Raw genomic sequence first — 13,030 nt, forward strand, 5'->3', positions numbered from 1 at the left:
AGAGTCATTATAACTTTAAACCAAAAATATCTTCTGAAGTCTTCTTGAAACCAAGCAATAGTTTAGCTTAACTGGTAAAGAATGTCTGCCTTGAGCATTGTGCTCTTTTAAGAACTATGTATATGGGATCAAATTGACAGCAGCACTGTGCATATGCATCAAATCGACAAGGACACCTCAGAAGATTAGATAGGAACCTTAGGGGGCAGTGAGTTTATGTTAATGGGGGAGGAACAACTCGGGAAAGGAGGGTGAGAATGGTTGCACGACTAGAAGAATATAATCAATCTCAATGAATTGTACATGTAGAATGTGTTGAACTGGTGTATGTTCTGTGTATATTTTCAACAACAACAAAAATAAGTAAGTTATTATTTTTTTAAATTATTCATCATAGCTCACTTCTGAAGAAGTTTGTTGTTCTGAAGACTACTGTGTCTGAATGAATGCCCATATTGAAAAAGATAATAAAATCTCAGGCTCCTATACTTCTGAAGGAAAAAATGCTATTTCTGCTTCCCAGATGGGTAACTAGTCACCAAACCTGGGACTAGGTGAACACCACTGGTAGCTCCAGAGGAGAAATCTATTTTCCTGGCTCCCTCCCTGCGGGATCGCTGCAGGCTGGCTTTGTCTCTTAGCTGAAGGTCTGACAGCCCTGTCTGTCCCCAGGCTCTGGTGCCACAGCCCCTACTGTCACTAGCCCCGGATGGTGGTTCCCCACTACCCCCTACTAATGCCTTTGTAAATAGTCCTTTTGTTAAATTCTTCTCAAATACTCAATTGGCGTACACCATCTGTTTCTTGCTAGACTGTGGCTAGTACAAGGTTATTTACAAAGATCAAAGTTTGGGAAACACTGGCCCCAAGAAAATTTACCTGTATTCCCCAAATATTTCTCCAATCCCAAAAACCTTCCAGATATCCAGAGGCAGCAATGGTAAGAGATGGCGAATGGCATCATCTTCCTCCCCTCCCTTCATCCCATCCATTGTTTCAGGTGCTTTTTTTCAGTTGCTATTTCAGTACAGAGGCTCCAACATCTACTGATTTCTCCAGTCCCACAGACTGTAAATCACACCTTATGTACATAACAGAGTACCATTTTAATAAAACAAACGATTCAGACATTCCATGGAGTGGTATAAAAATAAAAAAAAAAGAGGACTTCCTCTGTATATTGAATACTAGGTACAGACGCCCAAGGATATGGGGTAGTTACAGTTAAATGTTAATAGGAAAGCTGAAATGGTGTCTATATAAGGCTCTTCATATGGGCAGTGGAGATAAGCTTTGTAAAATGAGCCATCTCTCACCTCCAAAGGGGCTAATTATGGGGGAGATAACTGGGAGTTGTGCCTTCTTCTGTAGCAGTAATGGCCTAGAATAAGTTGCTCCCATAGAAATCCAGGGCTGCACGTTGTACCCAGGCTGATACTACACACAGGCTATTTTCAGGTCATGAAAAACAGCCCTATTTGCTTCTAAGTTCACCGGTTCAGGTAAGCAGATCATCTTTTTACTGCAAGAGAAGAGCAACAAGAGGGTATGTGCTCAGGGCAGGTGCTTGGTTGGTCAAAGAGGGGGCAGAAGGTAGACACAATGCTGTGAGTTGTGTGTTCATGTGTCTTCGTGATGTCTAGCGAGAGAAGTCTACAACAGGAGCCAACTCCTGGCCTCCAGGTGCCCAGGGGTGGTGGTAAGACCAGTAATATAAATGTCTGCTAAAGACAGGGTGAACGGGCTGGGGCTTCCTGATCCGCACCATGAGTGTGACCAGTGACACAGCTGAAGTGGAGGCTCAGGAGGAGGATACGCGCAATGAGAAACCTTTGCTCCAATAAAATCTTACATAGAAACCAAATATATAACACAGAGAGAATGGGTTTCTTATATTGAAGTGAGTGTGGCGAGTTAAAGCCCACCTGCCTTCAGGCTCCCTTCCTAACATCCCCAACACAAGATGGCGCTGCACAAGGTCCAGGAAGCAGTTCTGAAAACCCTGGGTCTTTATCATCTCTGCTTCTAAGAAGCTAATCACCATGATGAGACTGACCCTCAGCAAGTGACACATCTAAGGTCAGGATCGGTCTTTGATGTGTATCCGGCACAGGGCTGGGTTCTGGGGACAGTTTGGCACCTGGGGCGTACCTGTCATGGACGGGCAAACGGGTAGTGCAGAACTTCCCAACAGTGATAGTCTGCTTTTTTCTCCAGACCCGGTTGGAAGTCTGAAACGCGAGCCTCACTTGGTTTATCTGGCACTGTGGGTGGGGTTGGGGGAGGATTCCTCTCCCCTGGAGTTTCTGTTTAGGTCTGCAAGGGAAAGAGAGAGTAAACGACCACGGCACTTGTTGCCTTTGCCTCATGTTTGGCATCGATCCGGCTCCACTGGTACCACTGGTTAGCTGTCGTGCACAAAAGAGTGAGCAGCCCCTCTACCCACACACCCACAGCTTTGAACATGACTCAGAAAACATCTGTTGGTCCTTTGAGAGTAAACAAGGGGAAAGTGCGGTAAAAATAGTAGCTGTCTGCATTTCAATATCTGGGAAAATTCCCCTCATTCCTGGGTCTCTAGCTGGAGGAGATCTTCACTTTTAGATCCCGTTACCTGGAAGTAGAAACCCTCATTTACGACATTCAGTCCAAAAAAACGTGTGTGAAGACTACTCTGTTTTAGGCTGAGTGTGAATGTGTACGTGGGTAAACAAAACAAAACAAAAAACAACAGCACAAGTCTTGAAGGATAAAAATCCCGGGAGCTAGGATAGAATAGTGGTGTGGCTTTGGCAGCTGCGTATCTACGAAAAATATCACGTATGGCAATTAGTTTTAAATTGCTGAACGATCTCTCACAGCTGGCAACGGAAACTGCAATGGCCAATAGAAACTGCTCATTGGTGCTCCCACCCTCAAGTGGTGCCCAGGGCACGCCCCCTACCTGCCATGTCTTAGATACTATCTTCTGGTGGCTTTGGAGTCATTCAGCCCTAGGTATAAATCCTGCTCCTCTACTGGAGAGCTATGAGCTTGAAACACAGCCTAGCGGGCCCAGAACAAAAACAAACTCCGGGTCTCTCTTAACCCACTCTCTCACGTCGCCCCTCAGATTCCCCATCTGTTCGCAAGATTCAGGCACCACTTTGGACTCATGCCCTGAGACAAAGCTAGAAAGACGGAGGAAGGATCATGAAGAGACCAATCTAGAGAGGTGGGAGCTTCAAAATGGGCTGTCAGACCCTAGACAAAGGCAAGAAATGAGGAGACTGAAGTGTGAGAAGAGAGAGGCCTGACTTGAGAGTCACCAAGCAGGGCGCAAGGTCCAGCTCATCCAGCAAAGCTGTGAGAGTGTTACATGAGGGTGTTACATGAGCGCAGCAGGGAAGGAGCCCAGCAGGGCTGCCCAACACAGCGACGGAAGGAACGTGACTCTTTGTCCCTCTCAGTCTCTGAGGTAGCAGCGTCTCTGAGACAGAGGGAGAGAAGGGAGGGTGCTGCATTGCCCTCCACGCGCATGTGTGGTGTTGGGTATGCCCAAGGGGCCAGCCAGCTTGATTTCCTTTTCCTTTCTGGCCTTCACCGAGGGATGACAGGTGTTCTTTGTGTACTTTTAGTCCAGGGTTAGGCGATATAGTTTGTTTTTACTTATTGAGGAAGATCCTGTATAATTTTGTTTAAAAGCTCTTCCATGTTTGTTCGTTTTCTTTCAAAAGTGTTTTGAAACATTTCAGAACAAAATATAAGAAGGTTGTTCTCTTTAGGAAACTGGTTGAATTGAGGGGCTTGTAAGTCATAGGTGCTTTAAGTGAGGGACTTGGGGACTCGGCTCAGGTAAATTTTCCAAATAGAAGGAGATCTTGGAGCTGTACAAAAGCTTTAGACAGTAAGAGACAGACCCACAACATGATATTTTCTCCTTTTTTTTTTTTTTTTCTTTCTATTTCTGAGCTGCAAGAGGGGAAAACTCAAGGAATTGAAGGTAGAAGATAACATTCTGGTGGTCTTCTTTCAGAAGAGTAATGCAAATCCCTCTTAGGAGAGGGAAGTGTTGATCCATACATGTCCATTAGAATCACTTAGGGAGGTTATAAAAATATAGATCTCTGAGTCCTATGCCCAGAGATTATGATGTAAAGGGCCTTGGGTGGGGCTTAGACGTCAGTATTTCTTAAAACTCTCAGGTGATTCTAATGAGCAGCCAGGGTTGTGTCTCGATGTCATGATTCCCGCCCATGTTTGCTATCTACCAATGGGCTGAAGGATGATGAAAACACTTAACACAACCTTGAACTGAGCGAATGAAAATTATTCAACTTACTGTTACCCAGCTACAATCTTCAAGGCTCACATGCACACAAGATCTGTGATGGTGTCCTGACTGCTATAATAGCTGTGTGACCTTGGAGTCAGAACACTGGAGTGATGGTACTGTGAGCTGAGAAGATATTCGCTCCTCCCTGCAGAAAGTTATCTTCCCTAATAGCACAGTGAATGTTTGTTATGGATTGAATTGTGTTCCCTCAAAAGATATTTTGATGTCCTAACCCCTTGGCATTGGCAAAGAATATTGAATATACCACAGACTGCCAGAGGAATGAACAAATCTGTCTCGGAAGCACAGCCAAAATGTTCCTTAGAAGCGAGGATGGCGAGACTTAGTCTCATGTACTTTGGACATGTTATCAGGAGAGACTAGTACCTGCAAAAAGCATCATGATTGGTAGAGAGTCAGTGTAAAAGAGGGAGACCCTCAACAAGATGGACTGACACAGTGGCTGCAACAATGGACTCAAACACAGCAACGATTGTGAGGATGGTACAGGACCGGGCAGTGTTTTGTTCTGTTGTACACAGGGTTGCTATGAGTCAGAACCGACTCAACACCTAACAACAACAACAATCCCTGTACCTGTGAATGTGACCCTGTTTAGAAATAGTGGCTTTGAAGATGTTACATTAGGTTAACATGAGATCTTACTAGAGTAGTTGTTGTAGTTAGGTGCCATTGAGTCTATTTCGACTCATAGCGACCCCACGTGACAGAGTAGAACTGCCCCATAGGGTTTTCTAGGCTGTAATCTTTACTGGAGCAGATCAGCGGTCTTTTCTCCCTCGGAGCCTCTGTTGTGGCACCAGGGCTCCTTACTACAGTAGAGTTGGTCCTAATCCTATATGGCTGGTGGAACTTATAAAAGAGGAGAAGATACACAGAGACAGGGAGACAGAGGAAGGATGCCATGTGACCTGCAGCTGCCAAGGAATGCCTGGAGCCACCAGAAGCTAGGATAGAGGCATGGAACAGATTCTCCCTCAGAGCTTCAGAAGGAATCAACACAGCTGACACCCTGATCTCGGATTCCTGGCCTCCAGAACTGTGAAACAAAAATTTCTGTTCTTATTAGCCATTCAGTTTGTAGTGTTTTGTTATGGGAGCCCCAGGTAACCAATACAATGTCCAACACTGCAGCCCTAGAAATGTCTCCAAGCCCAAGTCTGATCCTGTCGCGCTCCTGCTTAAAACTTTCACTGGCCCCCCACTGCTCTCGGATAAAACCCCAAATTCCCTCCCTGTCTTTCAAGGACCAGCATGGTCTGACCCCAGCCTCTCTCCCTTCCTTCTTCTCACACCATATCCCATTCCCCTGCTCTCTCAGCTCCAGACACACGGGGCTGTGGTATATTCTCACCAACCCCCTTGGGCTGAGTGAGTTCTACAAATGCTTCAAATCGCTACTCAAATATCATTTCCTCAGTGAACCTTCCCTGCCCCTCAGACTCTGCCAGACCTTGTATATCTCATAGCACTTGTCACAGTTTACAGTTAGACATTTGTATGTGTGCTGGTCACTTGCCTGTTTGCTTTCAGCTCCATTCCCCTGCAAACCACATTTCTCAGTCTCCCTTGCCAACAGCGAGGTTTAACCAAGGGGTGGCACTGGTGGGAGGCTACTTTGGGCAGTGTTTCTGGAGTGGCTGTGTTTCCTTCCCAGTTCTGGCTCCCGCCAAGCAGCCTCCACCCTGATTCCAGCTCCCAGTGGGCAGCGCCACCAACACCGCCCCTTGCCGTGTCCCCTAGCACTAGGGTGGTAATGGCTCCTATTGTTGCTAGTCTCTGGATTGTCTCATCACTCCCCTTTTGGCTTTTCAGCTCTCCCAGCCTGTTCCCTGTGTTAAATTCCTTCTATTAGACCTCCTGGTATGGGTTCTGTTTTCCTGACTAACTGATACAGTGACACTGTCTGATTAGTCTGTCTCATACCAGCTTGTAAATAATGAACCAATTGCTTCTTAAAGAAAAATGCACCACTACTGCTCAGTTCATATCCCCTGTCAGGCCTGTGGTTCCCTGTCATTGAGGCTCATTGCCCGACCCTTCCTCCCACAAGCCTGGTCCCATCAGCTCCAAGGCTGACCCAACAAGGGAAGGAAGTAATCAGCCCCAGTTCCAGGCAGGTACTGGGACCACCCAGCATCAAGTTCTCCTGACTTCTAATCTCACCCTCACCTTGTACTTACTTGCTAACTGACCCTCTGCCTTAGATTCTGTTCTGGGAACTGACCTAGTACTGCCCTCCCCTCCCAGCTGTGGGTGCTTTCCAGGCTCTGGCCAGCCCTTCCCAGACCAGGGACTGAGGCCCCCATTCCTGCTGACAGACATCCTGAGGACTCCCTGCCTGGATTCCTGAGCACCGTTTCCTATCACAGGCCCAATTCCTATGTTCTAACCACCTGTTGAGGGGCCCTGCTGGCACAGTGGTTAAAGTGCTCAACTGCTAACCAAAAGGTCGGAAGTTCGAACCCACCAGCTGCTCCTCAGGAGAAAGATGTGGCAGTCTGCTTCTGAAAAGATTTACAGCCTTGGAAACCCTATGGGGGCAGTTCTCTCTGATCCTGTAGGGTCACCATGAGTCTGAACCAACTCGATGGCAGTGGATTTGGTTTGGGTTTAACCGCCTATTGAGAAGCCTGTTGCCTTCATCTTGGCTCATTACAGCTGACTGCCTGTCTTGTCTGCTATTGTCCGAACACACTATGCTTGGATTCAGTGCTGATCCTGAACCTGGGACACTTCCCCAGCACGTGTCGATGGATGGTCTATAGAAGGTGCTGTGCGTTACTCCTACCCCCTGCCCAGTCAGCTCAATCCATCCACCATGATCACACAGTGCCTATCCTGAGATTCTACGTCCTCAGTCTCTGCTGCAGTATAGTTAAAAGACAACTAACTCTTAAGGAGGAGTTCCTGGGTGATGCAAATAGTTAAGTGCTTGGCTACTAAGTGAGAGGTTGGTCATTCAAATCCACCCAGAAGTGCCTCAGAAGAAAGGCCTAGCGAGCTATTTTATTTCTGAAAGATTATAGCCATTGAAAACCCTGATACACACGGGGTTGCCATGAGTTGGAGTAGACTCCATGGCAACTGTAGTTTTTGTTTTTGTTTTTAACTCCTAAGGAGAAAGGTCAGCATACGGGACATTTACGTACATGGTGATCTTGACCGAGGAGGTGATGTTGCTGCCAAGGAAGGTGACTTCGATGTTGGTGTTCTTGTTTCTTGTTTCCTTCAAGTAAACCTCCACGAGGCTGTGATGTACTAGGAAACCAAACCACAGCAGAGGGCAGAGGTCAATTGGTGCAATGAGCAAAAAGCACCAGAGACAAACGGTGTGGTTAGGAATCTCATCTCTACCTGTTAGTAGCTGTGTGACCTAGAACAAATTGCCTATCATCTCAGAGCCTCAGTTTTCTCAAGCATCAGTTGAGGATAAATATAGTAGATACATTACGGGTCTGAATGAGAATTAAACTAGTTAATACATATAAAGTACTTAGGAGAGTGCCCGAACCTAGAAAACACTCAATAAACATTAGATTTTATTATTACTTCTAATGCCTGAATTAGCTCAGCTGCTAACCAAAAGGTCAGCAGTTCAAATCCACCAGCCACTCCTTGGAAACCCTATGGGGCAGTTCTACTCTGTCCTATAGGGTTGCTATGAGATGGAATCGATTTGACAGCAACGGCTTTGGTTTTTTTTTAATCCCTGAATGTCCTCCTGTTCCCTGTTTGGTAATATTATCATTGCAAAGAACCAAAAAGGTCTATCATATCCTAAATAACTCACTCACAAACATAGCATCACCTCTCCTCCCCTTATATACACAGTGTCAGGGAACCAAGTTGTGTGTGTAGAAGACTATTTCCCTCCCTGTGGCATCTGGTTGCCTATGGGCATCTTGACCCAGCAGCTCCGGGACACTGCAGCTCTCAAAGTGGGTGCTGTCCACCTCCACTGGGTTAGTAGCCTGGTTCACGGTGAAACCCTTGGGAGCTGTTGCCCCTCTGGCATGAGAAGCTTAGAAGGACTGCAATTTCCCTAACCCCTGTCCTTTCTTTATATAAGGGGCATTTTGCAGTAACTTTGGTCTCAGAGCATTTTCGTAGGCTCCTTTGGTGATTGGGACATAGCTAGAGATGCAGTCCCTCATCTCTCCCCTACATGTACTTTTTTATTGGTCATACCTTAGGGATGACGAATATTGAGGAGAACTCTAAGTGGATTTAGGTAGACTTAGCAGTTAGTTGGAGGAGGGCTGTGGTCCATCTGGGGATAGTGACAGGGCTAAATGAAGAACCCATAAGAAGAAAAGAGAGCACTCTGCCCCCCCCCCCCACACACACACAAGGAAAACATCAAATGGCCCTTCCCTTCTGCCCTTCTCGGTTGTTTATTATGGGATGTAGGATTGTTATAGTGATGGGCAAGGGCTGAACTGGAGTTGACAACTGCAGTGTGGAAAAAAGGCTAACTTACAGAAGCTTTAAGAATTTGTCTGTGGATATCCATTGCTCATGGGAATGAAAAATGGCACAGCTGTTGCGGAAAACACTGTGGTAGTTCTTCAAAAAACTAAAAATTGTACTAGCATATGACCCAGCAATTCCACTTCTAATATATACCTACTAGACTTGAAAGCAGAGACTCAAACAGAAACTTGTACACCAGTGTTCACTGCAGCGCTGTTCACAATAGCCAAAAGGTGGAAACAACCTAAATGTCCATCAGCAGGTGAATGGATAAAAAAAAATGTGGTGCATACGTACAATGGAATACTACTCAGCTAGTACAAGAAGCAAAGTCTTGATGCATGCTGCAGTATGGATGGAGCTTGAAGGCATTATGCTGAGCGAAACAAGTCAGTCACAGAAGGACAAGTATTGTATGACCTCATTTACATGAAAAACAAAAAACAAGAAAAGGCAAATGTATAGAGACTAAAGTTTGTTAGCGGTTACCAGGGGCAGGAGGGAGGGGAAAAGCAGGGGGTTAGTCACAGAAATATCAAATTGATTAAGGATACGGTTGCACAGCTGATTATTGTAATTGCTGGCAATAAGTTGTACAGCTGTAAAAAGTTGAACTGGCAAAAACATAAAGAAATAAATAAAAGAACTTCATTGCCTGGATTGAGTCTATTCCTTCGTCAGCAGGTATCATCATTCGGGAAAGTTCTCTAATACTCTGCTACCATCTTCTCTAGGTTACCCTGGGAACCCCAGGTCATTGTACTGAAGTTGGGTGGGTGGGAACTAGTAGTGCCATCAAATCTCTGCAGGAGTGTGAACTGGGAGACAGCACACAGAGCCCTGGCTGGTTGGTCAGGAGACCTGGATCCAAGGCCCAGCTCTGCTGCTTACAAGCTATGTTGCCTTGACTAAGTGACTGAACCTCTCTGTGGCTCAGCTCCCTTGTCTGTAACAATAACCTCTGACATCACCTCACAGGACATGGTGAGGATTAAATGTGGTAGTGTAGAGAAGGCACCTTGTGAAGAAAATTGTTCTACAAGGCAAAAGGAGCATCGTTAGCGAAAGTATTATCTGGTAGGACATTCTCTGTCCATGCTGGAGCATGCCTGGCAGGGGTCACCCCTTCTGGTGAACATTGCTGAGGCCAAAGCTGGGCAATAGAAGCCCAGTGCCATGATGGCCTGGGAGTGGGTGGCGAGCTGGGACACTGCCGCTCATGACACCACCTGAGCATATCCAGGTAGAGGGCCCATACTCCCTGGGAGAGGTGCTTTGATCCTCAGAAGGGAAGGCTGAGAGCATGTAGGCAACAGGTGCTCAGGCTGGCTTGTTTCTTTCTGCGCCTCTCTGTGTGTTTTGAACAGACAGGGCCGTGCTCTAGGGCCAGGGGGAGGGGTCTCTCAACAAACATGAAACAGTCGGAAAAATTATGGCTCCATGAATCTCCTTCAACAAGGATCTTAAAACGCTTTTAACCTCCAAGCGTTCACCAGGCGTGGCGTGTATTCTTAGCTCCGCAGACTCGGAGCAACCAGTTCAGGCTACTGCGAACCTGCCCGGGCTAGAATTAGAAGCCGGATATCCGGTCCCGGCACCACTGCCCCCCACCCCCACCCCACCTCCACTGGACAAAACATCTTCCCGCCATGCTGCCTTCTGATAGCCGATGGAGCTGACAGGAGAATAACCGAGAAACGTGGCCTGTAGACAGCAGGTTCTCAGAAGCGGGGACAAAGAAATGAGTATGGCAGCAGGTGGTGTGTGGAAGGGATCAATTTTGGAGTCAGAAGACCTGGAGTTGGATCCTGGCTTTTTCTCCCAGCTGTGTCACCTTGGGCAAGTCACTTAGACTCTCAGAGCCTCCACTTCCTTCCATCTGCCTCTCAGAGAGGGGTTGTCAGATAAGCTGATGTATATGGAAGCCCACATGGACTCTGTAACCCACTTTGCTCCCAAGAGGTAGCCATGAATTCTCCCAGCATTAAGGTGGAAACACCCCCATCTATTCTTCTCCCCAGTTCTCCCACCGATAAAGGGAAAGGGCCTGTTACTTAATGGGTCCAGTCACTGTGCTAATGACTTCCTGTATGCTGTTTTACTTTCTCCTTACAATTTCTTCTTTGAAATAGGTACTGCTATTGTCCCTGTTTTTTCACATAAGGAAATAGAGGTTCAGAGAGGTTAAGTAACTTATTCCTTATCACACAGCTAGGAAGATTCAAATCCAGGTCTGCGTGACCAGAGTCTGAGCTTTGGATTCCATATCACGCTTTACCAGGACATCCAGTGCCAGGAAGTCTCCTGCCACAAAAATCCCTCCGCCAACCTGACACAAGCGGATCAGAAAATCATTTAAAATTAGGGTGATCATATACTTTATCATCCTAACCAGCACACTTATCCTGTACACACGGTAAACCAGACAGGACCGACCTCAGGGTAACAGGCAGCATGAGTCACCCGAGTTAAAATGCAAATCGCTTCGGGCGGATGACAGTTAAGTCTGTGCTGACTGGAGTTATGGATTTAACATCTTTTGGAATCAACGGCATTTTAGATTCAGTGAAGCGCAGTGGTTGGGAGCGCACAGGGAGCAGCTGGAATGGGGAAGGAGGGCAGTAGGAGAGCGTTGGTATTCCTCAGGGGCCCTGACCTCGGGGGGCTGTCAGGGTGGGAGGCACACAGAATGGGCACCAAGGAAGGAGAAAGAAGCATGCAGAAAGGAGGAAGCCAAAGGATGCTTCAAATACCACTCGAGAGAGAGATGCACTGGAAGGCAGCTTTCTATGGGGAAAAAGGATCTAGGGTCAGTACACGGACAGTTAAGCTGCCCCAAGTTCTCATCTGTAGAGCAATGGTTTGGACTAGCTCTGAAAGTTTGGGTTCTGTCCAAGACCAGGAGCCGCTCCCCCACCTCCCACATGACTTTTGCCCCAGTCTAAGTAGCACCCCCTCACCCTACCTCTGATAACACGTTGGGCTAGAAACAGTCCGAGCTGGAGCTCCAGACCCGCCAGTCAGAATATTGGCAGAATTGAGCATTGTTTCCCCACTCACCACAGTACGGAGCTTTGGAAGTGGTCAGGAGGTAGACTTTCACTTCCGTGGGAAGTGGCTCTATCCTGACACCGCCATGTTCTACCGGCCCTGGAAATGAAGAAGCAGAGAGGGCAGAGTCCTGTGAAAGCCATCTCAGGGTCCCATGGCCCCCACTCATGCAGTGATTATTTCAGGCACCCATTCATGCTACAGACATCTACACGGCATGCTCCTTACGTGCCATACCCCGTGCGAAGCCCCAGGATACAGCAACTCAGTCCAGCAGGGGACAAACATATAACTAAGTAGGAAGCACATTTTTCAGATGGGCTGGCCCATTCTGAGAAGATACATATAAGAAAACCGAAACTATGTCTCTAACTTGCAAAACAGCCTACTATGAGGGCTGTATTTGTATCATGTGCAGTGGGACACAGTGAGACAGGAAGTGTTTGCTCTGAAGAGTAACGGTTATTGAGTGTGGGGAGGGGCATTCTGGGTAGTGAGTACAGTCTGGGCCAATGCACACACGGTGAGAAAACACGACATATTCTGGGAAGTGTCAGACGTTAGTATCTCTGGGGAGTTTAGCTCAAGAGAACGTGTAGTGAGAGATGAGGCTGGGTAGATAGGGCCGGGGGGCAAATCGTGGCATATGACCAATGGGAAACAATGTTGCTTTGCGTTTTTATGGAAACTACCCCTTCTTTAAGGAGCCCTGGTGGTGCAGTGGTTAAGCACTCAGCTGTTAACCAAAAGGTCAACTGTTTAAACCCATCAGCTGCTCCTCGGAAGAAAAGACCTGGTGATCTGCCTATGATTTTGGCCTATGAAACCCTATGGGGCAGCTCTGCTGTGTCCTATAGGGTCTCTAAGAGTTGAAATCAACTCAATGGCACACAAAAACAACGACCCCTTCTTTAGGAATCTTTGGCCGATTCCTAAACAATTAACAGGCTCCGCTGCTAACCAAAAGGTGGGAGGTTCCAGTCCAACGAGAGGTGCATCAGACAGGAGTTCTGGCCATCTACTTCTGAAAAGCCAGCCACTGAAAACCCAATGAAGTACAGTTCTATTCTGACACACAAGGGGTCACCATGAGTCAGAATCAACTTGATGCCAACTTTAACATTTTGTCAAGCTGGTATTCATTTCATTCATATAAGCTATGACAGG

The 13,030-nt window shown here is 46.9% G+C and overlaps 1 protein-coding gene across 1 annotated transcript in view; it reads right to left on the reverse strand.

Annotated features, from left to right (window-relative positions):
• Positions 1 to 773: 773 nt before the first annotated feature.
• The window catches only part of PLA1A (phospholipase A1 member A), a 36,921-nt gene continuing 24,664 nt past the window's right edge, over positions 774 to 13,030 (reverse strand). The window contains exons 8-11 of the mRNA XM_004373730.2: positions 11,873 to 11,962; positions 7,489 to 7,597; positions 2,152 to 2,316; positions 774 to 1,522 (exon numbers count right to left, since the gene is read on the reverse strand). Coding sequence (XP_004373787.1) covers positions 1,438 to 1,522; positions 2,152 to 2,316; positions 7,489 to 7,597; positions 11,873 to 11,962 — 449 coding nt within the window. The 3' untranslated portion in view covers positions 774 to 1,437. The remainder of the gene's footprint in view (positions 1,523 to 2,151; positions 2,317 to 7,488; positions 7,598 to 11,872; positions 11,963 to 13,030) is intronic.

Source organism: Trichechus manatus, unplaced genomic scaffold, assembly GCF_000243295.1.
Source record: "Trichechus manatus latirostris isolate Lorelei unplaced genomic scaffold, TriManLat1.0 scaffold00026, whole genome shotgun sequence".
Classification (NCBI taxonomy): Eukaryota; Metazoa; Chordata; class Mammalia; order Sirenia; family Trichechidae; genus Trichechus; species Trichechus manatus.